This window comes from Theropithecus gelada, chromosome 18 (assembly GCF_003255815.1).
Source record: "Theropithecus gelada isolate Dixy chromosome 18, Tgel_1.0, whole genome shotgun sequence".
Classification (NCBI taxonomy): Eukaryota; Metazoa; Chordata; class Mammalia; order Primates; family Cercopithecidae; genus Theropithecus; species Theropithecus gelada.
Genome location: NC_037686.1, coordinates 16,266,362 through 16,293,866, shown reverse-complemented (window position 1 = coordinate 16,293,866; position 27,505 = coordinate 16,266,362). Strand labels below are relative to the sequence as shown.

At 42.1% G+C, this 27,505-nt stretch overlaps 1 protein-coding gene and 1 pseudogene across 3 annotated transcripts in view; both read left to right on the top strand.

Annotated features, from left to right (window-relative positions):
• Positions 1-27,414, top strand: part of OSBPL1A (oxysterol binding protein like 1A) — a 225,833-nt gene extending 198,419 nt beyond the window's left edge. For all 3 annotated transcript variants that reach the window (XM_025365016.1, XM_025365017.1, XM_025365018.1), the window contains 10 exons: positions 8,071-8,205; positions 9,198-9,295; positions 10,641-10,823; positions 16,441-16,548; positions 17,436-17,525; positions 18,605-18,731; positions 21,709-21,825; positions 22,450-22,573; positions 24,323-24,413; positions 26,174-27,414. In XM_025365016.1, coding sequence (XP_025220801.1) covers positions 8,071-8,205; positions 9,198-9,295; positions 10,641-10,823; positions 16,441-16,548; positions 17,436-17,525; positions 18,605-18,731; positions 21,709-21,825; positions 22,450-22,573; positions 24,323-24,413; positions 26,174-26,276 — 1,176 coding nt within the window. In that variant the 3' untranslated portion in view covers positions 26,277-27,414. The remainder of the gene's footprint in view (positions 1-8,070; positions 8,206-9,197; positions 9,296-10,640; positions 10,824-16,440; positions 16,549-17,435; positions 17,526-18,604; positions 18,732-21,708; positions 21,826-22,449; positions 22,574-24,322; positions 24,414-26,173) is intronic.
• LOC112611783 lies at positions 18,434-18,552 on the top strand (annotated as a pseudogene).
• Positions 27,415-27,505: the final 91 nt, after the last annotated feature.

The following is a 27,505-nucleotide window of genomic DNA, read 5'->3' as shown; positions in this document are numbered from 1 at the left end:
ACATTTATACAGTATTTCCAATTTCAGTTGATCTCAAACTTGGCCTTGCTCTCAGGTTTCTCTAGTGCTCGAGTGAAAACGCAGCCTTTTCTCCTTCTTCTCAGTTTGTCAGCCCATGAGCAACTGCAATTAGGAGTTTCTGCAGTTTCATCATTGGTTGCTCTTAATTTGCATGGTGATATTTAAACTTTGCCTTTAGCTGGAATTGCTTGGCATAAATGTTTAACTTTTCCAGCTGCCCGAAGCTCTCAATGATAGAAGTTTCTAGGCAATGTTTCTTCCTGAAGCTTGATCTTCATCATGTGAATTGTTTTTCTTATTATTGGAATATATAGACATACTAGTTGTATACAATATCTAGAGAATGCAGCACCACACTTCGTTGGATTGGAAGTGAAAATGATGTATCAGTGAATTTTCAAGAGGTCTCAGAGGGAAGGAAATAAAATATACTTGGTGTCAGTGAGCTTTTCACTGCCTCTCTGGGGAACTGTAGGTTTTAGCAATTGAAATAATTGTAAGAGTATTTAAAAATCATTACAGATGACGGAGGCAATACAATTGCAAGTAAGTTGCTATATTTTAAAATAGCATGTTACACTCTTCCGAGGTCCAGGTTGTTTTTATGGCAGTCCGGGTTCTGCCTCTCATTCCCTCTCTGTTATTTGACCCAGCCATGTGGCTTTCCATTTTCTTGAGTGCATTCATTCTGAGTTACTAAAAGAAATGGAAAGCTGTTTAAATTATTATAGATTACAACATTTTATTAAAAGAGCCTTTTAGAATTTTAGCAGCTTTTCAAATGATTAAAAAATAAATCTACTTGTTGAATTGATGATAAACCCACATCCTTTGTGCCTTGGTCTCCAGAGTTCACACCACCCTCTTTGTCACTGGCTTCCAACCCCTGGAAAGCCCGGGTGACTGCTGGTGAACAGCCGGTGGCCGTGGACACCTGCCTGCCCCATCCTGCTGTGCTGTGTTTTCCCGTGGAGCTGGATGTGGAGAGATGGCAGTGCACGCAGCATTGCTTTGGAGTTGAAAGATTACATCCCTAGGCCAGTATTCCTGAGAAAACAAAGCCAAATCCCTTTGAGGGAAGCACTCCTGTCTTATAAATACTAAAATGTCATCCCCGGTCCATCTGTTCCTTCCTCAATGAGTGTATGATAGTCCTTAGAGTGTTTTTCAGGAAAAACAAATTCAAAATCAGACTTACAGGTAAAGCTCTTCCTTTCTTTAACGAATAAACTTTTAAAATTTCTTTATGATCAGTCCCACCCTGCTGTTGTGTACAATAAAGGGAAATGGAGAAAACAGGAAGAGAGCTGAGCCAGAAATGGCATAGTCTGTGTCACCTACTGGCTGTCACTGGTTGCCGCTGCAGTGAACCCCTGCCATCCTGGTGTTTGGATCCCTCCTGGCCCAGGCTTCAGAAAGGGCAGCACCCTGTCCCTCACTCCCTCACCTGTTAAGCTCAGGTCCCTATGCATGCTGCTGTCTGTGTAGCTTCTCTGCAGCTCAGCTGCCCCTGGGTCAGGGCAGAGTATCCCAGCCATTGAGGCATACTGGCTTTCCTGCAACCTTGGAGGACTTGGAGATCTTGTCTACATTATTAATAACAGTGATGATAGCTAGCATTTATTGCTCACTTAACAGATGCCTGGCAGTATTCTAAGTGCTTTATATTAATGAATTCATCTCATCTTTACAAGCCTGGTGAGGTATGTAATGAAATTGTCCCCACTATGGGGAGAGGTTAGGGACTTGCAGGCTGCCAGGCAAGCAGTAGGTAGTACAACTAGGATTTGAACGCAGGAAGTTTGATCTCAGAGCTCATTTTTTTCCCCTTGGTTTTACAATTAAGGCAAAACATACATAACATAAAAGGCACCACCTTCACCATTTTTAAGTATATAGTTCAGTGGCACCAGTACCCTCGCATTGCTGTGCTACCATCACCACCGTCCGTCCACAGAACTCTCTTCAGCTTGCAAAACTGAAACTGTCCCCTCGAAACACCAACTTCCCCACTCCACCTCCCCCCGCCTAGTAACCACCATTCTACTGTCTGTTCAGAGCCCTTTCTTATTTATTTGTTTATCTTTAGCAGCCTTACCCAAGAAGTAGGAGCCTGTTCTTTTAATTTCCTGTCTCTGGAACTTAGGAGTGGACTAATCTGAAGTTTCCATTGTATTACTTCTACACCAATTTTTCCTTGTCCATTTCATGACTAGCATCAATGCAAGTGTGTGTATTATAAGGTGGACCAGCTGCTGCGGTATGAGGCTGTTAGCTTCCCTGGCTTTTCCTTTTGCCTGTCTGAAATTGTTTTTTTGTTTCTGTTTCTTTGTTTTGTTTTGTTTTTTGAGATGGAGTCTTGTTCTGTTGCCCAGGCTGGAATGCAGTGGCACAGTCTCGGCTCACTGCAACCTCTGCCTCCCGGGTTCAAGCAATCCTCCTGCCTCAGCCTCCCTCGTAGCTGGGATTACAGGCACACACCACCATGCCCAGCTAATTTTTGTATTTTTAGTAGAGACGGGGTTTCACCACATTGGCCAGGCTGCTTCGAACTCCTGACCTCATGATCTACCTACCTCGTCTTCCCAAAGTGCTGGGATTACAGGCCTGAGCCACCGCGCCTGGCCTATTGTTAGGTTTTAAAATAACATCTCGTTTTACCCTTGATTAGAAGAGCAATGCATGTTCAAATCTGGAAAATACAGAAAAGCATAAGGAAGGTTATTAGGATTCCCTATGCCCCCAACTCCTAGAGATACCCACTGTTAACTTTTTGATGTTACTGTCTTCTAGCATTTGTTTCTATGTCTATAAAAACATATTTAACGAGATTAGAATATTTTTGAACATGTTGCTTTATAACCTGTTTTTTTTCTCTCAGATTTTAAGGTGAATATTTATTTAGAATGAGGAAAAACCACAAGTTTTGAAGTGTAAATATCACTATTACCACAGTAATGTTGTTTGTGTCTAGTACCACAAACAATATAAATCCAAAATCATTACAGTCTTCTTTAATTGCCTTAGCATTCTTCTGTGCTTTTTTTGTTACTCTTTTTTGTCTTTACATTCTCTTTTATCACATGTGACTGCGACTATGATATTTTCTGTAGCAGAACTAGAAAGATAATTTGACCTTTCGTAAAGTATGATTCATCAAAATTCGTTCTTAAAATTTCATTTTATTTTTTAAGACAGGGTCTTGCTCTGTCACCCAGCCTGGAATGCAGCAGCACGAACATGATTCACTGTAGCCTTGACTTCCTGAGCTCAGGCAAGCCTTCTGCCTCGGCCTCCTGAGTAGCTGGGACTACAGATGCACGCCCCCACGCTTGGCTAGTTTTCTGATTTTTTTGTAGGGATGGGATCTCACTTTGCTGCCCAGGCTGGTCTCGAATTCCTGGGCTCGTGATCCCTGTGCCTTGGTCCCCAAACTGGTGAGACTGCATGTGTGAGCCACCATGCTTGGCCTCATTTTATTTTTTAAAAGGCTTTTATTTTATAAAGTAGTTTTCAGTTTACAGCAAAATTGAGAGGAAGGTGCGGAGAGTTCCCACACACTCCCCGGCCCCACACGTGCATGGGCTCCCCGTAGTCAGCATCCCTCACCAGGGCGGCCCATTTGTTAGAACTGGTGAACCTGGCCAGGTGCGGTGGCTCATGCCTGTAATCCCAGCACTTTGGGAGGCTGAGGTGGGCAGATCACAAGGTCAGGAGTTCGAGACCAGCCTGGCCAACATGGTGAAACCCCATCTCTACTAAAGATACAAAAAATTAGCCAGGCGTGGTGGCACGTGCCTGTAGTCCCAGCTCTTTGGGAGGCTGAGGCAGGAGAATTACTTGAACCCAGGAGGTGAAGGTTGCAGTGAGCCGACAATGCACCATTACACTCCAGCCTGGGCGACAGGGCAAGACTCCGTCTCAACAACAACAACAAAAAGAATCAGTGAACCTGCGATACTTCATCACCCCAGGTTCGCAGTTTATACTAGGGCTCACTCTTGGTGTTCTGTGCTCGTGTAATGACGTGTATCCAACATGGTAGCACCATACAGAGTGTTCTCACTGCCTTAAAAACCCTCTTTGCTCTGCCTGTTCATCCCTCCCCCTTACTCTGGGCAACCACTGACCCTTTTACTGTCTCCATGGTTTTGTCTTAACCAGAATGTCATACAATTGGAATCATACTGGCTTTTTTTCCCTTAGTAATAGGCATCTGTGTTTGCTCCATGTCTTTCCATGACTTGATAGCTCATTTCTTTTAAGCGCTGAATAATATTTCAAACGTTACCAATTTTTTACTCAGCATTTAGCTGTGTTAACCACATGCATTATTAAGCAAGACCTTTGTCTTCAAAGAGCTCTCCGTTGAAGGAGGCGGGAAGTTCTGTGTGTGACAAATGCCTGAAAAGGGAAAGCTCACGGGGCAGTGAGAATGCAGGCTGCATCGGGGGCGGGGCACACCTGCAGTGTTCCCCTCTCTCTGTGAGGTGATGGGGGGGCATAGATGGGGTATAAGATAGTGTCCCTTTCCCAAGGAATTGTATTACTGTACACGTAGCAAGATAAGCTGGTTATCACCCATACCATAACAGTAGGTAATAGAATCTAATCTCTGATCAATTGCTCAGTTGTGAGCAGTACATTTTGGTACTCTAGCAATTGGAAGGAGAAGGAAATCAGTGAGTGCTACAATACTTGAGGAGGAAAGACTTGAACTGGGCCTTGAAATCTGGGTAGGACATAGAGGAATAAAGGGAAGACAGAGCAGGGCATTCCAGGTTAAGTGGTGGTTGTAATGAGGCTTTTGCTGCAGTACCTGACACATAGTAGGTGCTCAGTTAAATATGTGTTTAATGAAAGCATAAACATGCCAGAAGGAACAAAGTGGGAGTAATACACCTCTTTTAGCATCAGAGATGTTGACTGTCATGCACCATGGGTGGGAGTATAAATTGGTTAAGCTGTTTTGGAAAGCATTCAGCTTGGTAGTGTCTGTAAAAAAATAAATAAATAAAATAAATTAAAATGAGCATGCTTTTGACCCAGAAAGTCCACTTTAGAGAAATCTACTTAAAATCCCTATTTGCCTGTATTCTTAAAGATATATGATTAAATAGTTCACAGTGTGTCCATATATGGATGTTGTTTTAAATTTAACAAACACATCTAGCATTATTAATGTGCCCAGAACTATGCTTTATGATAGATACTATTATATTAGCGCTTAGTACTTATTGATGAGGAAACTGGCACAGGGTTTAACTTGGTCAAAGCCACACAGCTAGTAAATGGTGAACCCAGCAGTGGAACTCAATCTGGTTCGGTGGTCTTAGCATTACACTATCCTGTGATTAGAAAGAACTTGACTCAATGTATGTACCTTACATGTGTATAACACCCTGCTAAAAGATCCCCAAAACACAGTGAAAGTGTAATGAGTCAATACATAGAGCTGACATCATGCATTAAAACAAACAAATTTTGGCTGGGCACAGTGGCTCATGCCTGTAATCCCAGCACTTTGGGAGGCTGAGGTGGGTGATCACCTGAGGTCAGGAGTTGGAGACCAGCCTGGCCAACATGGTGAAACTCCGTCTTTACTAAAAATACAAAAAAATTAGCCAGGCATGGTGCTGCACGCCTGTAGTTCCAGCTGCTCGGGAGGCTGAGGCATGACAATCGTTTGAACCTGGGAAGTGGAGGTTGTAGTGAGCCGAGATCGCGCCTTTGCACTCCAGCCTGGGTGACAAGAGCAAAACTCTGCCTCCAAAAAAAAAAAAAAAAAAAAAAAATTCTCAGTGTGAATATAAATCAGGAGTATGTATGCATATGTGTGTGAATACATAGGTCTTTATCCCAAAGTGTTGCTGTTGTTTTGTGTCTGGGGAGAGGAGTGGGAAAGGGAAGTAAAGAGACATTTTCATGTTTTTATTTCAATATTATATTTTATACTAAGATAGTTATGTATTTCCCAATTAGTTTTTTTAATAGAAAAAAACAATAATGATAGTTTTTGTTGAAAAATAGAAGGCCAGGTGCTATGGCTCACACCTGTAATTGCAGCCCTTTGGGAGGCTGAAGTGGGAGGATTGGATCCCTTGAGGTCAGGAGTTTGAGACCAGCCTGACCTGGTGAAACCCTGTCTCTACTAAAAAAGTACAAAAATTATCTGGGTCTGGTGGTGCACATCTGTAATCCCAGCTACTCCAGAGGCTGAGGCAGGAGAATTGTGTGAACCTGGGAGGCAGAGGTTACGGTGAGCCAAGATTGTGCCACTGCACTCCAGCCTGGGTGACGGAGTAAGACTCCATCTCAAAAAACAAAAAAAGAAAGAAAGAAAAAGAAAAATAGAAGAAAGCAAGCCTGGGGCATTTCAGTAAAGACAAGCCTTGGCAGTCCCAGTTTTTTTTACTTGTCCCCAGTAGTGAATGTCTGGGTTTAATGAGCTCTTAGAGTATATGTAGTTGAGCCTTCCTTTATTTCTCTATATACATTCCTGTTTTCCCTCATCTCCCCAATGATGCAGCAATAAAATTACCATTTCTTTTAATTAAGCTGAGCTGTTAGATGTCTGTGTGTTTTCTGCAGTATTTTATGATAATGAATGAGCTTCTTTTCTTTTTTTTTTTTTGGAGACGGAGTCTCGCTCTGCCGCCCAGGCTGGAGTGCAGTGGCCAGATCTCAGCTCACTGCAAGCTCCGCCTCCCGGGTTTACGCCATTCTCCTGCCTCAGCCTCTCAAGTAGCTGGGACTACAGAGCTTATTTTCTTTGAATGCGTTCCAGTTTCAGTTCTGTGAAGGTTGCATTATTTTTAATTGACAATCTCAGTGGGAACATGGATATTTAGGGGGAAAAGTCAGGTAAGTCAGGTGGCATTCAGCCTGACTGCACCTCAGCACTGTTCACCTGCCCACATGACCGCCAGCAGCCCTCATGAAAGACCTGATTCCCAAGGGAATGGTTGATAGCAGATTGGGAAGATCGTCAGAATATTCCAGTAAATACCAAGATAGGTGTGTTACTTAATGAATTTTGTAAAGGCCTCACCAGAATATTGCTTGCTGGTGGCACATGGTAAACAGAATTGAACAGTTGCAGTTGAGGTCGGAAGCTTCCTAACTGTTAAATGATTTTTGAGAGTTGATTGTGATAGCAGCATTCTGGCAGACAGAATTTAAAATCTATTCTGTAAAATATGCCGTAGCCTGCTAGTACCCTAGCCCATAATTTATACTAGATTGGTGTGCTCAGATAAGCTCGGTGTTGTCGCATCATTTCATTTCATTGTCGTTTCAAAAGCTGTGAAATTTGTTTTGGAAAATTACTCACAAAAATGGTATGAGTGGTTAATCCTTAGCCCATTGTTACAACATAAATGTAAACATATTGAAATTTTCACACATGTATTTGAACAGACAGTGATTCATGACTTGAACAGCTCCAGACCTGAAGCTGTTCCACACTCCACTGAGAAGGCAGGAAGGGGAGCTTTTAGAAGGTGTTCTTTGAGGGAGCCAAAAAGTATATTCATATTGGTGAAAGCGTAACGTCCCTAGATAGAGGTTAGTTTGGCGGTTCTGATTGGTGAGGCTTAAGTCGACAGGGGAGGGGTTTTCAACGGTTTGCTTATGAAGGAACTCAAGGCATTGGAGCCATCTCCAGGAATTAATGGCCCTGCAGTTAATTATTTTACCACCACTACGAAGAGTTTTGTTTGTCTCCATTGCCGTTGTCTCCCATTTCCTAATTCTGATGCAAGGCAGACTAAGAGTCATCGCTCATGCTCCCCAGCAGACAGTGAGCTCCCTGGAGCCACGGAGAATGTTTGGGCAGTCTTTGTATTTCCTCCTTCAAGACCTAGAAGGATACACTCCACGGTATTAGGTGCTCTGGGAAGATTTTGTGAAATTGAACCAATACTGAAGAAATTTCATGGGTTGCTAGTTTCTGTTCTGTCCTTTCCAGGAGGATGTTATGTAAAGATAACAATAGTTTTGTTTGTTATGTATATGGGACATAACACTTTCAATTTTCTGGTTCAATAGGAACTATCCAAGATCACGATGCCAGTTATATTTAATGAGCCTCTGAGCTTCCTACAGCGCCTAACTGAATACATGGAGCATACTTACCTCATCCACAAGGCCAGTTCACTGTCTGATCCTGTGGAAAGGATGCAGGTAGGAGCCAAGGGAGGAAAAGGTCTCACTCTGAGAGACCTCGTTACCAACCCAGCCCCGAACACACACACACACACATTCACACAATTAATGTTAAATTCCATGTGAGGTTGGGCAATTTTATCAAAGCTCAGTCCGCACGTCTGGAGTGTCCTCTGGTCAGGGCGACACCATCGTGCAAAGACCGATGAGTATTGCAGGAGAAGCGGGAGGTGGCCCGTAAGCAAACCTGGATATTAGGGGGCTTTTGCTAAATATTTAGTTGAGAAAGTAGCATTGTGTTAGGGGAAGAATTCAACCTTTCTTCTTTCAGACTTTCTCAGGGTATTTCCAAGAAGTTGTTAACACACACACACATATAAAGTAGAAAAATATGTTTGTGCTTACTTGGGTATATAAATATATATACATTGCTATATGTTAAAAGACAGGAAGGAATTGCACTTTTTAATTTTTTAGATGGAAGATTTTATATGTTGTACATGGGTGGACTAGTTAGAGGCAGAGTATAGTGGACACATTGTTCTCCTTCAGCAAAACAATAGCATTCTAAACTGAGTCTTTCTGTCCTTGCATTTATATAAATCAGCATTTTCCAACCTCAGTGGACTTAACACCAATTAAGTTGTGGAGTTTTATATCTCTTTCCCCAATCCTGGAGTGTGATACTTTTAAAAAATTTTAAATGAATTAAAGGTAACTTTGGACTTGAGGGTTTTTTGAAAGTCCTTAAGAGAATCTGTAGCACTGTTAGAGTGTGATGAAAACCATGGTTGGGAATAACCAGTCATTATAGGAAGTGACTGAAAGTTATTTTCATTCTGAATATCCAGGTTTCCGTGTCCCATTGCTAGAGCCATATTAAAACTCCAAAGTACTTAAACTCCTCAAAATAATTCTGTAAATTACTGTCTTCGGCAAAATTTCAGTTCCTAAAAGAATGTGGTGCGAGCTCGGCTGTTTTTGACTTGTTCTCATGCTCTGTCCCACAGTGTGTAGCTGCGTTTGCTGTATCTGCCGTTGCTTCTCAGTGGGAGCGGACTGGAAAGCCTTTCAACCCACTGCTGGGAGAGACTTATGAATTAGTGCGGTGAGGCTTTTCACTTGCATGCTTTATGTAGCCTTGCAGATGAAGAGGAGAAATACATATGTATTGGTCATCACCAATAACAATTACATAGGACTGGAGCAAGTTAACGATTTTGATGTCTGTTTCTAGGATAGCTATTATTTTAGAGACTGTCAAAAATATTGAAACATACATAAAAGCTACCATTAAAAAAATAACTGCAAGGATTTTTGTATTCCTGATCACATAGGATTAATCACCCTCCTTTTCTCCTTATGTAGATCATAAGACATGATCGAGTTTTTAAAAATAATCATTTAAGATATATTAGCTGGGTATGGGGACACAGGCCTATAGTCCCAGCTACTTGAGAGGCTGAGGCAGCAGGATCTCTTGAGCCCAGGAGCTCTGGGCTGTAGTGCTCTGTGCTGGTCAGGTGTCCGCACTAAGTTTAGCATGAATATGGTGACCTCCCAGGAGAGGAAGGTCAGAAATGGAGCAGCTCAAAACCCCCGTGCTGGTCAGTGGTGGGGTTGCACCTGTTATTAGCCACCGCACTCCAGCCTGGGCAACAGTGAGGCCCTCTTATAAAAATATCTCTTTATTAAAAAATATAAATAAAAGATATTAGCATAAGTATCTATTGTTTGCATAAAGCCAATGACTGCATCTGTAAGTGCAGTTCTGTTTGCTTGAGCTAGCCTGTGTGTTGTTTATACATGATTAAGGGACTTTATTTGGCTTTAGTTTTTCTATGTGTTCCTCTTCTTCTCTGCACAAGTTTTGATCTCATTGATTCCCTAGATGTTTGAAAGTGGACACAAAGTCATTCAAATTCGTCAGGGTGTTCTTTATTTTAGTTTGTTCAAGTAGCTAGCGTTACAACATTGGATTTGGTGGTGTGGGTTGCATTTGTATAATTTGCATTTGTATAATTTCTCATAGAAATTAGTTGTTTCATTGCAAGGAGAATAAAGAATTGTTGGTTGGGCATAGTGGCTCACGCCTGTTATCCCAGCACTTTGGGAGGCTGAGGCGGGCAGATCACGAGGTCAGGAGTTCGAGACCAGCCTGACCAACATGATGAAACCCCATCTCTACTAAAAATACAAAAATTAGCCAGGGGTAGTGGTGCCTGTATTCCCAGTTACTCAGGAGGCTGAGGCAGGAGAATTGCTTGAACCCGGAAGGCAGGGGTTGCAGTGAGCCGAGATCATGCCGCTGCACTCCAGCCTGAGCGACAGAGCGAGATTCTGTCTCAACAGCAACAAAAAAAGAATTGTTTACTTTGAAAGGGCAATTATGTACATGTTTAATGATAGAGTTAATTATAATGTTGCTTTTTTTTTTTTTTTTTAATCTTAAGAGATGACCTTGGATTTAGACTCATCTCCGAACAGGTCAGCCATCACCCACCAATCAGTGCATTTCATGCTGAAGGATTAAACAATGACTTCATCTTTCATGGCTCAATCTATCCCAAACTGAAATTCTGGGGGAAGAGTGTAGAAGCAGAACCCAAAGGAACCATCACCTTGGAGCTCCTTGAGTGAGTTCTAATCAAGCCATTAAACTCTTTTCACGTATACCTACCTGTAAGTGTAGACATGCACACTCAGCTGACCTTATTGTTCAAAAGCTGGAGAAAAAGAAACAGCTTTCATATAATGCAAACTGTCTACCTCTGTGTAAAAGAATTTGAGAAACATGGCAGTAGCCATTGCTAATTAATCTGGATATGTGTAAGTAGTTTAACCTGATGTTTGACTCTGGTGTTTGGATCTATTTTAAGATGGATGAAGTTAATTGCTTCATGACATTTCTTATGAAACATGCTTTTTTATATCCTTGTGCCAATGTTTTGTTTACAGATCTTTCAAAATGAATTCACTTTGAGAAATAATGAAATGACAATTGTGTGGCACATGTTAGGCGTTAGATAAATTGGGAGTGCTCTTCTTTTGCAAGATTAGCTTTAAATCCACAATTAATTCCAGTTAGGATAGAATAAGCATACGATCCCCTATCTCTTTAACACTGATTACAACTAGAAACCCCAGACAGAAGACAAAGCAACAACCTGAGGACTCTGAAAAGTAGATAGTAGCAGGCAGACCGGGGAGAGAAATCAAAACCTGAAGACCAGTATGGCAGTGAGTTTACTGGTTTTATATATTTCTCCCATTTCTGGCTTAGAATCAGAGCAGCAAATTGCAGAACTGGGAACTGGAGGCAGACCGAAAATGTTTTAAGAGTAACTCTCTCTTTCTAATTAAAGGACATAGAAAGATACCCTTGCAGGAAGTAGAGAATAGGGGAAATCCTGTTTCAATTTTGTCTCACAGCCTTGCCCCAAAGCAAGCCCTAGGGTCTGTAGCTACACTCCTGCTGCAATGGTGGCTGTGGCAATCACACACGTACCTCAAACTCAGAGTCCTTCTCTTTGGCCAGAGGGACTGAGTAAAGGAACCCCTGGGGTCCAAAGAGCGTGAGAGAATCCCTGTTACTTGTTTTTCTTTCTTTTCTTTTACCCCTTTACCCCAGAGGAAGACCTAGTTGTGGGAAATACAAGACAGAGCAGAGAGGCTCAAACCCCAGCTTGCCAGCCCGAGGGGAGAGAAAGCGCCCCCTGGTGTCTAAGAGTGTTAGGGAAACCACAAAGAGGAGGGAGCTCAAGAAAGGGGGTCCCCTAAAGCTGTGTTATGAGTTCCTCAGCTCCTCCCTACACGCATGCACTGAAATGACCCAGAAGGCTCCACAAGGGCCTCAGGATCTGAAATACTGTGTGGCCTGAGATCCAGGTCCCTGGATGGCTATTGAGGGGTAGATCTGAGCAGCACTACAGAGGCTTTGAAAATTAAACTGACACTGGAATCAAAGCCCACAGGAGGAGAGTCAGGACTTCTGGCCTGAAACTCTGTTAATTGCCTACTAAAACAAAATTTTTATCAGTATTCTCCAGAAGAGGTTAAGAGGACAGAGTCTTATAATATTTAGGTGTCCAGAATACAATCCAAAATCATTCAGCATAGCAAGAAACAGGAAAATCTCAACAAACTAAAATAGAAAAGGCAGTCAACAGACTCCAGTCCAAAGTTGACCCAGATACTGTCATTCGTATCCGAGATGTAAAGTAGCTCCACCAGAGAAAGGTGGACGCTCTCAAATGAGTAGAAAGACATTTTAGCAAAAAAAAAAAAAAAAAAAAAGTATTTTTGGAAATTTTAGTACTAAAACTATAGTGATAGAATAGTAATAATAACTGGGATAGGCTCAATGGCAGAATGCAGATGTTGAAATATGTACAGGATGTGTATGTTGAAAACTACAAGATACTGTTGAAAGTGATCAAGGATTATCTGAGTAATGCAGAGACACACTGTGTCTGGATTTGTTTGGAAGCCTCAATTATAGTTAAGATGTCGGTTCACCCCTCACTGAACACAATCCAAATCAAAATCCCAAGATGATTTTTAACAGATACAGAGAAGTTGATTCTAAGTTTGTATGGAAAGACAAATGACAGAGAACAGCCAAAATACTTTTGAAAAGGAAGAGCAGAATTGATGGACTCCCACTACCCAATTTTAAGACTTAACTCTAAAGCTGTTGTAATCAAGACAGTGTGGTGGTGGCCAAAGTAGAGACTGCATAGATTAATGCGACAGGGAAGAGAATCCAGAAATTGACCCGCAGAAATGTGGTCAGTTGATTTTTGACAAAGGTGCAAAGGCAGTACTGCTAAGAAGAATAGTCCTTTCCACAGACAACTGTCTGTGCTATGGAGGCAGTTGGACATCTATATGTTAAAAAATGAACCTCAAACTAGACCTCACACCTTTGACAAAAATCAGCTCAAAATAGATCATAGGCTAAAATAAAATGCAAAACTAAGGGTTTTGGAAGAAAACGTAGGAGAAAATCTTACAACTTTGGATTATGCAAAGAACTCTTATGGATATGATGCCAAAATTACAACCCATGGAAGACAGAAAGTGATAAATTTGATTTTATTAAATTAAAAACCTTATATTGAAAGATACTGTTCAGAGAATGAAAAGATAAGCTATAGAATAGTAAAAATTATTTGCAAATCATATAGCCAACAAAGGACTTGTAGCTGCAATATATAAAGAATTCTTAAAACTCAACAATAAGAAATGATAAGGTCAGGCGCAGTGACTCATGCCTGTAATCCCAGCACTTTGGGAGGCTGAAGTGGGAGGATCACTTGAGCCCAGGAGTTTGAGACCAGCCTGGGCAACATAGTGAGTCCTCGTCTCTACTAAAACATTTTAAAAATAGCCAGGTTTGGTGACATGAGCCTATTGTCCCAGTTACTTGAGAGGCTCAGGTGGGAGGATATCTCAAGCCCAGGAGTTCGAGGCTGCAGTGAGCCATGATTACGCCACTGTACTCCAGCCTGGGCAACAGAGTGAGACCCTGTCTCTGGAACAACAACAAAAAAAAGAACAATAAAAAATTATTTTGCCCAATGGGGCGAAAAATGTGAATAGATACTTCACATATATATATATATATATATATATATATATATTTGATACATATATATATATGTATCAAATAAGTGCATGAAAAGATGCTGTCAGCTGATTGCAGTGGCTCACACCTATAATTCCAGTTACTTAGGAGGCTGAGGCAGGAGGATTGCTTGAGGCCAGGGGTTCAAGACCAGCCTAGGCAACACAGTGAAACTCTATCTCTAAAAAAATAAAATAAATTTAGCCAGGCATGGGGACACAGGCCTGTAGTCATAGCTAAGCTAAGGCAGGAGGGTCGCTTGAGCCAAGGAGTTCGAGGCTGCAGTGAGCTATGTTCCACCACTGCACTCCACCCTAGATGGTAGAATAAGACCTCATCTCTAAAAATAAATAAATAGAAATGTAAAAAGATGTTCAACAGCATCAGTTATTAGAGAACTACGAAGTTGAAACCACAATGAGATAGCCGTAACCTATTACAATGTCTAAAACCAAAATAATTGTAAACATTGACAATCCCAAGTGCTGACAAGGATGTGGAAGAGCTAGAAATCTCATACAGGTCGAGTGTCCCTTTATAAAAATATGCCGGAAGTGTTTTGGATTTTGAATATTTTCAGATTTTGGAATATTTGCATTATACCTACCAGTTTAGCATCTCAAATCCAAAATGCCAAAATCTGAAATGCTCCAGTGAGCATTTCCTTTGAGTGTCATGTCAGTGCTCAAAAAGTTTCCGATTCTGGAGCATTTCAGATTTCCAAGTTTCAAATTTGGAATGTTCAACCTGTGTATTGTTGGTGTTGGAGTGTAAAATGGTCGAGCCACCCTGGAGAATGGTTTGGCAGTTTCTTATATAGTTAACCTTATGTTTATCACATGACTCAGCAATACCACTCCTAGGTATTTACCTTAGAGAAATGGAAACTCACTTTCTTCCCAAAAGCTGTATACAAATGTTTATAGTAGCATTATTCATCACCACCAAACACTGAAAACAGCCCACCTGCCCTTCAGTGGGTGAATGGTCACACAAAGGGTGGCACATCCATACGGCGGAATCCTACTCAGCGCAAAGATTGATACGTAGAACAACACAGATGAATTTCAGGTGCATGATACAAATTGAAGATGCTAATCTCAAAAGGTAATCTACATTTATATGATGTCTGGAAAAGGAAAAACTATTGCAATGGAGAACAGATCAGTTGTTGGGGATAAGGAATGGGTTGGAGATCCAGGGATTAGGAGTAGAGAAAGGTTTAACTACCAGGAGAAGCATGAGCGAAGTGTTTGTGGGTGGAGGAGTTGTTTAGGATTCTGATTGTGTTGGTGGTGGTTACACAGATCTGTACAAGCATAGACCTGATGAGCTTTACCTTATGTAAATTAAAAAACACATATCTAAGGACGAATATATGAAGGTGCAGCGGTGGCTCATGCCTGTAATCCCAGCAGTTTGGGAGGCCGAGGCAGGTGGATCACCTGAGGTCAGGAGTTCAAGACCAGCCTGGCCAACATGGCGAAATCCCGTCTCTACTAAAAATACAAAAATTAGCCAGGCATAGTGGCAGGCACCTGTAGTCCCAGCTGCTTAGGAGGCTAAGGCAGGAGAATCGCTTGAACCCAGGAGGTGAAGGTTGCAATGAGCCGAGATCACACCACTGTACTCCAGTCTGGGTGACAGAGCGAGACTCTGTCTCAAAAAATAAAAAGTAATAATAATAATAATAATAAAACTTTTTCTTTTTTTTTTAACTTTTAGGTTTAGGGGTACATGTGTGGGTTTGTTCTGTTGGTAAACTATTGTCATAGGAGTTTGTTGTACAGATTATTTCATCACCCAGGTACTAAGCCTAGTACCCAATAGTTATTTTTTCTGATCCTCTCCCTCCTCCCAACCTCCATCCTGAGGTAGGCCCCTGTGTCTGTTCATCCCTTCTTTGTGTCCTTGAGTTCGAATCATTTAGCTCCCACTTATAAATGAGAACATGTGGTATTTGGTTTTCTGTTCCTGTGTTAGTTTGCTAAGGATAATGGCCTCCAGCTCCTCCATATTCCCGGAAAAGACATGAACTTGTTCTTTTTTATGGCTGCATAGTATTCCATGGTGTCTGCGTGCCACATTTTCTTTATCCAGTCTATCACTGGTGGGATTTAGGTTGATTCCAGGTCTTTGCTATTGTGAACAGTGCCGCAGTGAACATTCACGTGCGTGTATCTTTATGGTAGAATGATTTCTATTCCTCAGGGTATATAGGATTATAAAATGTCGGGAGTTTATTCACATAGATGAATTGGTGAGCTGGAGGGTACTTTCTCTAGAAAGCGCTAAATAGACTTTATTTTCTGTTTCTACTTCAGCTTTTTAAAATGTTTCATGACACTTTTGAATGCTTGAAATGATTATGTACATAGTTTATTTGGAGTTTGGTGGAAGTATAGAATTTTTTCTTAAGCTGTTACTTCCTTTCAAGAAACAAGAATGGGCAAATGATCCCAATTTTATGGTGAGTTAACATCAATAGAATTTTTAAAGTCTTAGAACTTAGTTACCTCAAGCAGCCTGGTTTGTTATTCTGAGTAATGGCATTTGGAGCAAGTGTACTTTTTAAACAAAATATACCTCTCACTTATTTTTCTGGGTTTGGTTTTGTTTTTTAGACACAATGAGGCATATACATGGACAAATCCCACCTGCTGTGTGCATAATATCATTGTGGGTAAACTGTGGATCGAACAGTACGGCAATGTGGAGATCATAAACCACAAGTAAGGCACCTTGGGGTACTTCATTCCTTCAGTTTTCATCAAGCAGTTTTAGTGGACTTCAGGTTTCTTGGTTTTGTCTGTCTTTAAAGAAAAGCTCTAGAACAGGCTGATGAAAATTTAAGAATCAGGCAATATAGGTTGGGCGTGGTGGCTCACGCCTATAATCCTAACACTTCGGGAGGCCGAGGCAGGTGGATCACGAGGTCAGGAGTTCAAGACCAGCCTGGCCAAGATGGCGAAACCCTGTCTCTACTAAAAATATAAAAATTAGCCGGGTGTAGTAGTGGGCACCTGTAATCCCAGCTACTCACGAGGCTGAGGCAGGAGAATTGCTTGAACCCAGGAGGTGGAGGTTGCAGTGAGCCAAGATCATGCCACTGCACTCTAGCCTGGGCGACAGAGCAAGACTCCATCTCATAAAAAAAAAAAAGAAAAGAAAAGAAAAGAAATCAGGCAATATAATTCTTGAATGACTGGAAGCCCATTTATTTAATAAAGAGGGTTCATTAAAGTCTCTGATTAGGGAAGACTGGGTGAACCCAGCTTTCCCGGCTTCTGTGAACCTTAATTCCAATCTCAGCTCGTTTTGCTTCCTTTGTCTAGTGGGGGCCAAGGAGACGGGGCGTAGGAGTTACTAGAAAGAGCTGGGCTCCCATTCTACTTTGTGACCTTAGGCAAGTCACGTATTCTTTCTGCACCTCACATCCCTTTTCTTTACGGTGGGAAGATTACCAATCGAGGATTGATCATGATCACTTTAGTGTGGAGCCGGGCACACAGAGAAAATCCGTAAATAGTAGCTGCTGCTAGAAAAGTTATCACAGTTATTTTTCTGTACTGCTGCTTTGGTAATAAATGATCATCTGAACTTAATATTTTCTTTATAGGACTGGGGACAAATGTGTGTTGAATTTTAAGCCATGTGGCCTTTTTGGTAAGGAATTACACAAAGTTGAAGGCTACATTCAAGATAAAAGGTAAAATTTCCATTGTAAATGTTGAATAGTATAGATTTTGTTCACTAGATAAAATGTCGGTATTAAAATACATTGTCAGCCGGGCGCGGTGGCTCACGCCTGTAATCCCAGCACTTTGGGAGGCTGAGGTGGGCAGATCACGAGGTCAGGTTCAAGACCAGCCTGGCCAACATAGTGAAACCCCATCTCTACTAAAAATACAAAAAAATTAGCCGGGCATGGTGGTGGGCACCTGTAATCCCAGCTACTTGGGAGGCTGAGGCAGAAGAATTGCTTGAACCTGGGAGGTGGAGGTTGCAGTGAGCCGAGATTGTGCCACCACACTCCAGCCCAGGTGACAGCAAGACTCCATCTAAAAAAAAGCAAACAAAAAACATTGCCATAACCTAGGAAACAAGCATTCTAATAAGTTGAAAAATCTTTCGTCTACAAGGAAGTGTGTTTCATTAAAGAACCTGATTTGGTTGCGCACAGTGGCTCATGCCTGTATTCCCAGCACTTTGGGAGGCTGAGTGGGGAGGATTGCTTCAGCCAGTCGAGACCAGCCTGGATAACATAGTGAGATCCTGTCTCTACAAAAAACATTTTTTTAATTAGGCAGGCGTGGTGGCGCATGCCTGTGGACCCAGTTACTCTGGAGGCTGAGGTGGGAGGAACCCTTGAGCCCAGGAGGTTGAGGCTACAGTGAGCCATGATTCTACCACTGTACTCCAGCCTGAGTGACAGAGTGAGACCCTGTCTCTGTCTCTGTCTCTCTCTCTCTTTCTCTCTCTTCCTCTCTCTTCCTCTCTCTTCCTCTCTCTCTCTCTCCCTCTCTCTCTCTCTCTCTCCCTCACACACACACATACACAAAATAGAAAATCTGATTCATACACACCTTTATAGTAATATTCAATTGCAACAAAACAGTCTATGGCCATGCTACCCTGAACACGCCTGATCTCATCTGTTCTTGGAAGCTAAGCAGGGTCAGGCTTGTTTACGACTTGGATGGGAGACCATCTGGGAATACCAGGTGCTGTCAGCTTTAAAAAAAACAAACACTGGTTTGTTAACTAAACATCAGTTTTTCTTGCCAGCAAGAAGAAGCTCTGTGCCCTCTATGGGAAGTGGACTGAATGTTTATACAGTGTTGACCCTGCCACGTTTGATGCTTACAAAAAAAATGATAAGAAAAATACAGAAGAGAAGAAGAACAGCAAACAGGTGAACATCCTGTCAGGTGGTATCAAAGGATAACTGGATTCTTCAATGTGTACTAATCCTTTTGGAGTTGGCCTGTTCTAGGGTCACAATTTGACTTTCTTCTTCCTTGTTGCTAATGCATATCACTTTCCTCTTTTTAATGATCAGACATTTGCTTTAACAAGTACTCAGCATAGGCTTGTATAGGATATGGACACGTTATCAGTTTTTTAACTGTGGAGCAGTTATATGTGGAACTTTGCTTTAATTCACATAGCTTTGGAATGTTGGAGTTCATCTTAACGAAAGAAATTTTCTTTTCCTCCTGTTGATGTGCATAGAAAGTTGAAATTGTTGAAGATTTAAAATTTCCTCCAAGATTCTCTCTGACATTTTCATGCTTATCATCAGTTTCGTTGCCTTGTTCCGTATCGTGAAATTACTGAAGTTAAGACTGTCGTAGTGAAAGGAGTTATCGCTGGGCTGTTGTCTTCTTCTTACTAACCTTTCTTTGTGGGACAGTAAAATCCCAGTAGGGGAGGCACATGGCTTCCTGTCGCGTGGTCCCAAGCAGGCTCCAGTGGTTGGCAAACTCCTGCCCCTTCCCTCCAGGCATAACTGCTCGAGGACTGTACCTCTTTGGACAGGAAATATTTGTTTGAGGACGGATTCCTTTCCAGTAACCAAGATAATGGTTCCAAGCGCAAACTCTGGGTTAGAATCTTAGCCCCACCGCTGATGAGCAGTACAAGCCCAGATTTCTTATCTCTCTGCCTCAGTGCCTTCATTTGTAACACGGGCGCCATAATAGCACCTACCTGTTAAATGAGTTAACAAACATAATGGGCTCAGAATATTATCTGCTCATAGTAAAGACGGATAAAGTCATTTCTGCCAAAAGCACTTCCTCAGACTGGCATCTTGAGCGGCATCTGTGAGCTCGTTAGAAATGCAGGCGGCCCAGCTTCACCTCAGACCTACTGAAGACCAGTCTCTGGGGCTCTTTAACGTTTCTTATGCGTGTGAAAGTTCAGGAAGCCCTAAGATCCCTCAAAAGCAGAAGGTGTATTTATGAGTGACTTTCTTTTGAGACAGAGTTAGCCTTGCTCCCAAAGTGAAAAGAGATTTATTAAATGGCCGGAGCATTCTGCTTTCCTGTGGCTGGGGCTGTTTCTTTCTTTCTTGGTTTCCCGTCAGCTGTGTGTGCACAGTTCTGCTTCCCTCTTTGCGTCCGGTGTTCCTGCCCATGGGAACTGTGCACCGACTGTGCTCCACAGCCAGCAGGACACTGACAGGGCTGAGAAGGGCATGTCCGGGATTCTGGGACTCCTTGGCTGCAGCTCCTTGACAAAGACGATCTCCACAACACACTTGCCTTCCAACTCTCTTCAGAGTGGGGATGGCCAAGAATGTTGGTGAAATTCCAGAGGACATTCCTTATATTCCCTAAATTCCCGGTCAGTCTGTGAGAAAGTGGTTTTTTTTTTCCTCTTGGAGAGAGCAGGTAGTCTCACACATCCACTGCTTTTCTGGTCTCTCTCGTTCCTGTGTTCCTGTCATCTGCCTACCATGGATTTCGTTCCTGAACACAGACACTGCGGGAAGTTTGTGTCATTAGCATTGTCACCTCTGTGCTATTTTGTAAACTGTATATTCACTGAATGTGTCTCAGGCAGGAGTTCTAGATTTGTTCACTGTGTGATGCTGGGACTAGGACTTACCCTTCCAAAGCCTTCATTCCATATGTCTAAAAAGCGGTCGTGACCTCTCCTCGAGGGGTTGTTGCATAAAGACCACATACATAGAACAGTAGCATAGCTGCGGCCGCGGGGAGGGGAGCCCGAGGAAACGCTGGCTCCCTGTGTTTCATCTAATGAAAAGTTCTCTTTTCATCAGATGCATTCGGGATCCCTCCTGGCCTTGTGCCATTGACACATTTAGTTGACTTCCCCAAGAGTGTAACCTTTTGTTGTTCTCAGATTGTTCCTCTCTAGTGTGTGGGCTCCACAAAAGTCAGGTAGTGACGGTGCTTCTCTAACACCCCAGTGGCTGGGCCTCCAGAAGTTCCTTAGTAGATACTCAAATGATGCTTTGGGAGGCAGGAGGATTGCCTGAAGCCAGGAGTTCAAGACCAGCCCGGGAAGCATGATGAGACCCCCCATCTCTATAAAAACATTTTTAAAATATTTGCTGGGTGTGGTGGCACATACCTGTAGTCCCAGCTACTTGGGAGACAGGCAGGAAACTCACTTGAACCCAGGAGTTTTAGGTTACAGTGAGCTGTGATTGCACCACTGTACTTCAGCCTGGGCAACACAGCAAGACCCTATCTCAAAAATATTAAAAATAAATACTCAAATGAATTATTTTGTCTTTAAAAAGGAAACAGCCTTAAAAACATAAAACCCTATAGGAAAGAGTGATGATGATAATGACTTAAATGCGGGTAACACTAAGTGGCACAACACACAAAGCTTGTGAGACTCTTAGCACCCACTCGGGCATTCAGCAGGTATCCATTGGCTTCCCACACTGTTCAAAGTAAGGATATAAGAATTAGAAAGTCACAGTGTCCCTGCCCTCATGGAGTTTACATTCTAGTGGTGTGCAATAAACAATGGTTTACAGTTTGCAAGTGTGTATATATTTTCCTAAGGACAGGGATATGTTCTAAGAAATCATTAGGTGATTTCGTCATTGTGCGAACCTCATCCAGTGTACTCACACAAACTTAGATCGTGTATGTATTGTTATCTCTTTTTTTTCATGTGGAAAGCCAAAGTCCCAACACTGTTACTGAGTATCAGTCATTTCCCTTACTTGATCTGCAATGCCAGTATCAAATGCCATATAGCAGATTTCTGTACATGCTCCGCTATAACCTTAGGGGACTGCCATCATATTTACAGTCGGTTGTTGACTGAAGTATCAGGATGTGGTGCTTGACTGTATCTTAAAACTTTTTACTGAAATTTTGTTCATTGGTTGGTTTTTCTAGATGAGCACCTCTGAGGAGTCGGATGAAATGCCAATGCCGGATTCTGAAAGTGTATTCATTATCCCTGGGAGCGTTCTTCTATGGCGAATAGCCCCACGGCCTCCAAATTCTGCCCAGGTGAGACTGGGCTTGCTGGCTGTGGCCTCACTGTCTGTGTTCAGCACTGTGGCGCTCTTTCCTGGCACATGCAGGGTCAGCCCAGGCAGCATGGAGACAGGCAGGTTGGCATCCCGAGCCCCCACTGAGTCCCGGGTGCTCCCTTCTTGCCTGAGCTCAGTGCGTCGTAAGTGCATCATGCTGTCCATCCCTCTGGCATCCGGCTGGGAGGATGTATTGGGTTAAGGTTTCACTGGGGCTTAATAGCTACTTAGCGGTGAAACTTGCCCTGATTAAATATAAGCTGATGCAGCCTAGTCAGTACCAGCCCTCCAGACCCAGCAAGAAATGATTTTAATGAAGATAAAAGAATGTTGGCTTTTGCTTAGAGTTCTATTTAAAGTTGATCATGATAGAGGATATTTATTCTGCAAAGCCTGCTTTGAGATTTTTTTGAGACAGATACCCACAGATGGTGCAGATTTGGGTGAAAACATTTAGATATGTGTGATCTGAGAAAGACTGACCATTGTTACCACGAAAGGGAGGGGGTCATTGTCAAGTCAACCCTCTTCTACTTTCAGGACGTTTCGTTTTGCGTTATGCCTTGGCATGTGTTAATTTCATCCTTTTGCTTCTTTTCAGATGTATAATTTTACTAGTTTTGCAATGGTTTTGAATGAAGTAGACAAAGACATGGAGAGTGTGATCCCCAAGACAGACTGCAGGTTACGGCCTGACATTAGAGCCATGGAAAATGGAGAGATAGGTAACTAGCCAGTGAAGACTCATTTCTCAGGGGATGATGCTTTGTTTTATTCCTGGTGATTGTTAGCATCATTGGGGTACTAGCACTTTTAGTCTCTCTTAGAGATTAAGTTTGAGTTAACATTCAAATTAAATTCAGTAACTTTTTTTGTTGTTGTTGTTGAGACGGAGTCTCGCTCTGTCGCCCAGGCTGGAGTGCTGTGGCTGGATCTCAGCTCACTGCAAGCTCCGCCTCCCGGGTTTATGCCATTCTCCTGCCTCAGCCTCCCAAGTAGCTGGGACTACAGGTGCCCGCCACCTCGCCCGGCTAGTTTTTTGTATTTTTTTAGTAAAGACGGGGTTTCACTGTGTTCGCCAGGCTGGTCTCGATCTCCTGACCTCGTGGTCCGCCCGTCTCGGCCTCCCAAAGTGCTGGGATTACAGGCTTGAGCCACCACGCCCGGCCTAAATTCAGTAACTTTTATTTTAAATTTGGAAATCTGGGCAGACCTTATTAGCTCTTATTATTGTGGTAATACTCCCCTGAGAATTTAATATACTGGAGATGGCCAGAGGCATTTTCTGACTAATTAAGTCACTGTCTGCTTCAGAATTTACATAGCACCTTGTCAGCCTCAGAGGAGAGTGTGGCCTCCCCTTGGTTAATTATAACTTAAATGTTTTTGTGTGTTGGTATAAGTAGGTGTATATACTTACGTAGTATGTGTGATATATTGATACAGGCATACAATATGTAATAATCACATCAGGGTAAATGGGGTATCAATTACAACATTTTTTTTTCTTTTTTTATACAGAGTCTCGCTCTGTCTCCCAGGCTGGAGTGCAGTGGCGCAATCTCAGCTCACTGCAGCCTCCATCTCCTGGGTTCAATCTATTCTTGTGCCTCAGCCTCCTGAGTAACTGGGATTACAGGCACGCGCCACCACACCTGGCTAGTTTTTGTATTTTTAGTAGAAATGGGGTTTCACCATGTTGGCCACGCTGGTCTCAGACCTCCTGACCTCAGGTGATAAACCGCCCACCTCAGACTCCCAAAGTGCTGGGATTACCGGCGTGAGCCACTGCATCCAGCCCATTTTTATCTTATAAATTTCTTCCAATCCAGTGATTCTCAAAAGGGGGGCATTTTCCCCCACAAGAAGACATGTAGCAAAGTCTGAAGACTTTGGTTGTCACTTCTTAGGAGGTACTACTGGCGTCTGCAGGCCAGGGATGCTGCGAAACATCCTCTGCCACACCAGGCAGCCTCTTATGATAGAATCACCACATGGCCTTTTATGATACAGCCATCACATCTAACATGTCATAGTGCCACAGTGGAGAAAAAGTGAGACACCGCGACAGCATTTTGGAAGACTGTTTAAATTCCTTAAGAATGGCATCTGAAGGAGCTCTGTGAGGTCTCACTAAGAATTTAGAATAATTTCACGTTTATTTAGTTTTTACACCCAATTTTTCATTGAAGAATTTTAACACAGTTGTTTTGGCCTTAAGAATAAGCAGGTTGTTCTTGGCAAGGTTGTTAAGAGCATAGGCTGTCAGAGATGCTGCGTCTGTGGTACCAGCTCTGCCTCTTACTAGCCCAGGTATCTGTTACAATTTTTGCTTGATATTTGACTCTGGTATTTGTGTTCTAATAAAAGGGAGAACGTGTAAATGGTTCTTTTGTGAAGTTCTTGCGCTTAATACTGTGCCTGGCATCCTCTATGTAGAGTGTTAATGGTTTGTATTGATGTTCTTATTTTAGATCAAGCTAGTGAAGAAAAAAAACGACTTGAGGAAAAACAAAGAGCAGCCCGCAAAAACAGGTCCAAGTCAGAAGAGGACTGGAAGACGAGGTGCGTGCCTGAGTCAGGGGGTGTGGCTCAGCTCTCAGGCAGGCTGCTGTGTGGGACGAGGCAGGGATGCCAGACACTGACCCCAGAGCAAGGGCCTATCTAACACAAACCCTGCTGAGTTGTCCCAGGCCTGAAAAAAAGTTATTTCCACTGACTTTTATCCATTCATCCATTGATGGACACAGGTTAATTCCATATCTTTGTTATTGTGAATCGTGCTGTCGTAAACATAGGGATGCAGGTATCCCTTCGATACATTGACTTCCTTTCCTTTGGATACCCAGTAGTGGGAGTGCCGGATCCTATGGCGTTAAGTTTTTTAAAGAAATCTCTGACCGGGCGCAGTGGCCCACGCCTGTAATCCCAGCACTTTGGGAGGCCGAGGCAGGCAGATCACGAGGTCAGGAGATTGAGACCATCCTGGCTAACATGGTGAAACCCCGTCTCTATTTAAAAAATACAAAAAGTAGCTGGGCATGGTGGCAGGTGCCTGTAGTCCCAGCTACTCAGGAGGCTGAGGCAGGAGAATGGCATGAACCCAGGAGGCGGAGTTTGCAGTGAGCCGAGATCGTGCCACTGCATTCCAGCCTGGGCAACAGAGCAAGACTCTGTCTCACAAAAACAAAAATCTCCATACTGTTTTCCATAGTGGTTCTACCAATTTATATTCTTACTACCAGTGTATGAGCTTGCTTTTTTTTGCATCCTTGCCAGCATGTTTTTTCTTTTTAATAATTGCCATCCTAACTGGTATAAGAGAATCTTGTGGGTTTTATTCACGTTTTCCTCCTACTTAGTGATGTGGAGCATTTTCTCATATCCTGTTGGCTATTTGTATGTCTTCAGAAATGTCTCTTCATGTCTTTTGGGTTATGTGTAGCATGGTATATTAGAAAAATCATGGTCTTTAACATTAAACCTAAATTTGCCATCAGTTACGAGGTTGGGCAAGTTATTTAACTGCTTAGACATTCAGCTTCTCATCTGTAAAACCGAGCTTTAAGAGTTTGAGGCCAGGCGCAGTGGCTCACACCTGTAATCCTAGCACTTCGGGAGGCCAAGGCGGGCGGATCTCAAGGTCAGGAGTTTGAGACCAGTCTGACCAACGTGGAGAACTCCTGTCTCTACTAAAAATATGAAATTAGCTGGGTGTGGTGGTGCATGCCTGTGAATCCCAGCTACTTAGGAGGCTGAGGCAGGAGAATCGCTTACACCTGGGAGGCAGAGGTTGTGGTGAGCTGAGATCGCACCATTGCACTCCAGCCTGGGTAACGAGCAAAACTCCGTCTCAACCAAAAAAAAAAAAAAAAAAAAAAAGTTTGAAGGGCATTTACACTGAACAAGGTGCCTTACATACTGCTGTGGGCATGCTGTAAATGTTAATTTTCTTATTCTAATTTATTCCTAACTGCTTAAAAGAATGCCTTGCTGTGGAAAATAAGACCCGGGCTAGAGGGTAAACCTGTTAGACAAATACATTGTTTCGAACCAACCTATTAGAAGACCCTGCTTCTGTCAAGTAGCTTGCTAGATCCTGGTGGGAAATGCATATTCCTTTTGCATGGTATCATTACCCCTTTTGGAATATTATTCCACAGACCTGTTCCCTACCTAAGCAGAAAAACAGCATCACTTCAGCATCTCTTTAGAAATCCCTCACAGAATGAGTTGCTGCAATAGAAAAATACTGCAAGCTAGTGAAGAAACAGCCTGTGATTTTCCAGTTTGCCCTGTAAATCTTGTCCTTTTTCTTTTAACAGGTGGTTCCATCAAGGTCCTAATCCCTACAATGGAGCACAGGACTGGATTTACTCTGGCAGCTACTGGGACAGAAATTACTTCAATTTGCCTGACATTTATTAAAATGCATACAAGTCAGGGTGTTTGGCTAATCTACAAATAAGTCTTAAACCTATGTTTTTAAATTTTTTTCCCTTGGTTTCTACTTATCTTTAAAAAAAAGAAAAAAGAAAAAAAGAAAAAACATTCATAATTGCATTTCACCCCCAACAAAAGCAGGGTATAAGGTGATACTGGTGATGAAAGTCTTAGGAAAAATGCATAATTTTGCTATAAAACGTACTTATTTGGAATACTATTTTATATAGAGGTAAGAGAAGACTGCTGGGGAATATGCTTTTTATGGTCGCTGTTGCCATATTTACTGAAGGTTTATACCTAAATGTAACTTTAGCTTTATGGAACTATATAGTAATCCCAAATCAAGTTATTTTGAATATTTTTATGCTGTCATGCTTGAATGTTTTAGATGTAACCTTTGACATATTTAGAACTCTCGTCCTATACAATGTTTATTGCTCAAATGTAGAGGTTATGTCATTTTATAAAGACTCCATTGATAAGATGGCTTTTATTCATACTAATCCTCCCAATTTTACCCCTTCCATCTTCCAAGAAGAAAAAAATGCCTGAATATTCAGAATAGATATTTCTGATTTGAAAATTCTAAAGAATTAAACTGGAAAAGTATTTAATTTACTTAGTGCTCTGAATTTACTTTTACAGTTTTCTGCAGTATCATTAAAATGTTTAAGTTTACATTTGAATTGAAAATATGTATAAAATCTAGCAATTCACAAAAATGCCCTAGAAATATAGATTTTAATCACCATTACATAATGACAAACCTTGTTAAATGCTTCCACTTCCAGTGGCAAATGCCGCTAGAGAAATTAAGTTGCACTCATGTAAGTATCAAACTATATAAAAGGAGGTCTTGTGCATTTCAAGTTTGCAAGGTACTTGTGTACTTAAAATATGTGTGGAGACCTACTGTACAGTAGTTTTGCCCCTTTAATTGGGGCACATTAATCTTAAATCTTATAGTATTTATCCACCCAAACCCCAGACTGAGATATTGCTCCCATGGGCCTTAGGTAGCTGCCAGTACATGATTTTAATTGCTGTCTTGAAGTTAACAAGTGTTATAATGAAATAATCTACCTGATGCTAAATAAAGGCTTTAGAATGTTCCCCAAAAGTGTGGTTTCTTTTAAAATTTCAAATATACTGATGTTGTCACTTAATACTATCCTGAATTGTTAGAAGTGTCCTATCAAAGAAGTCCTGGT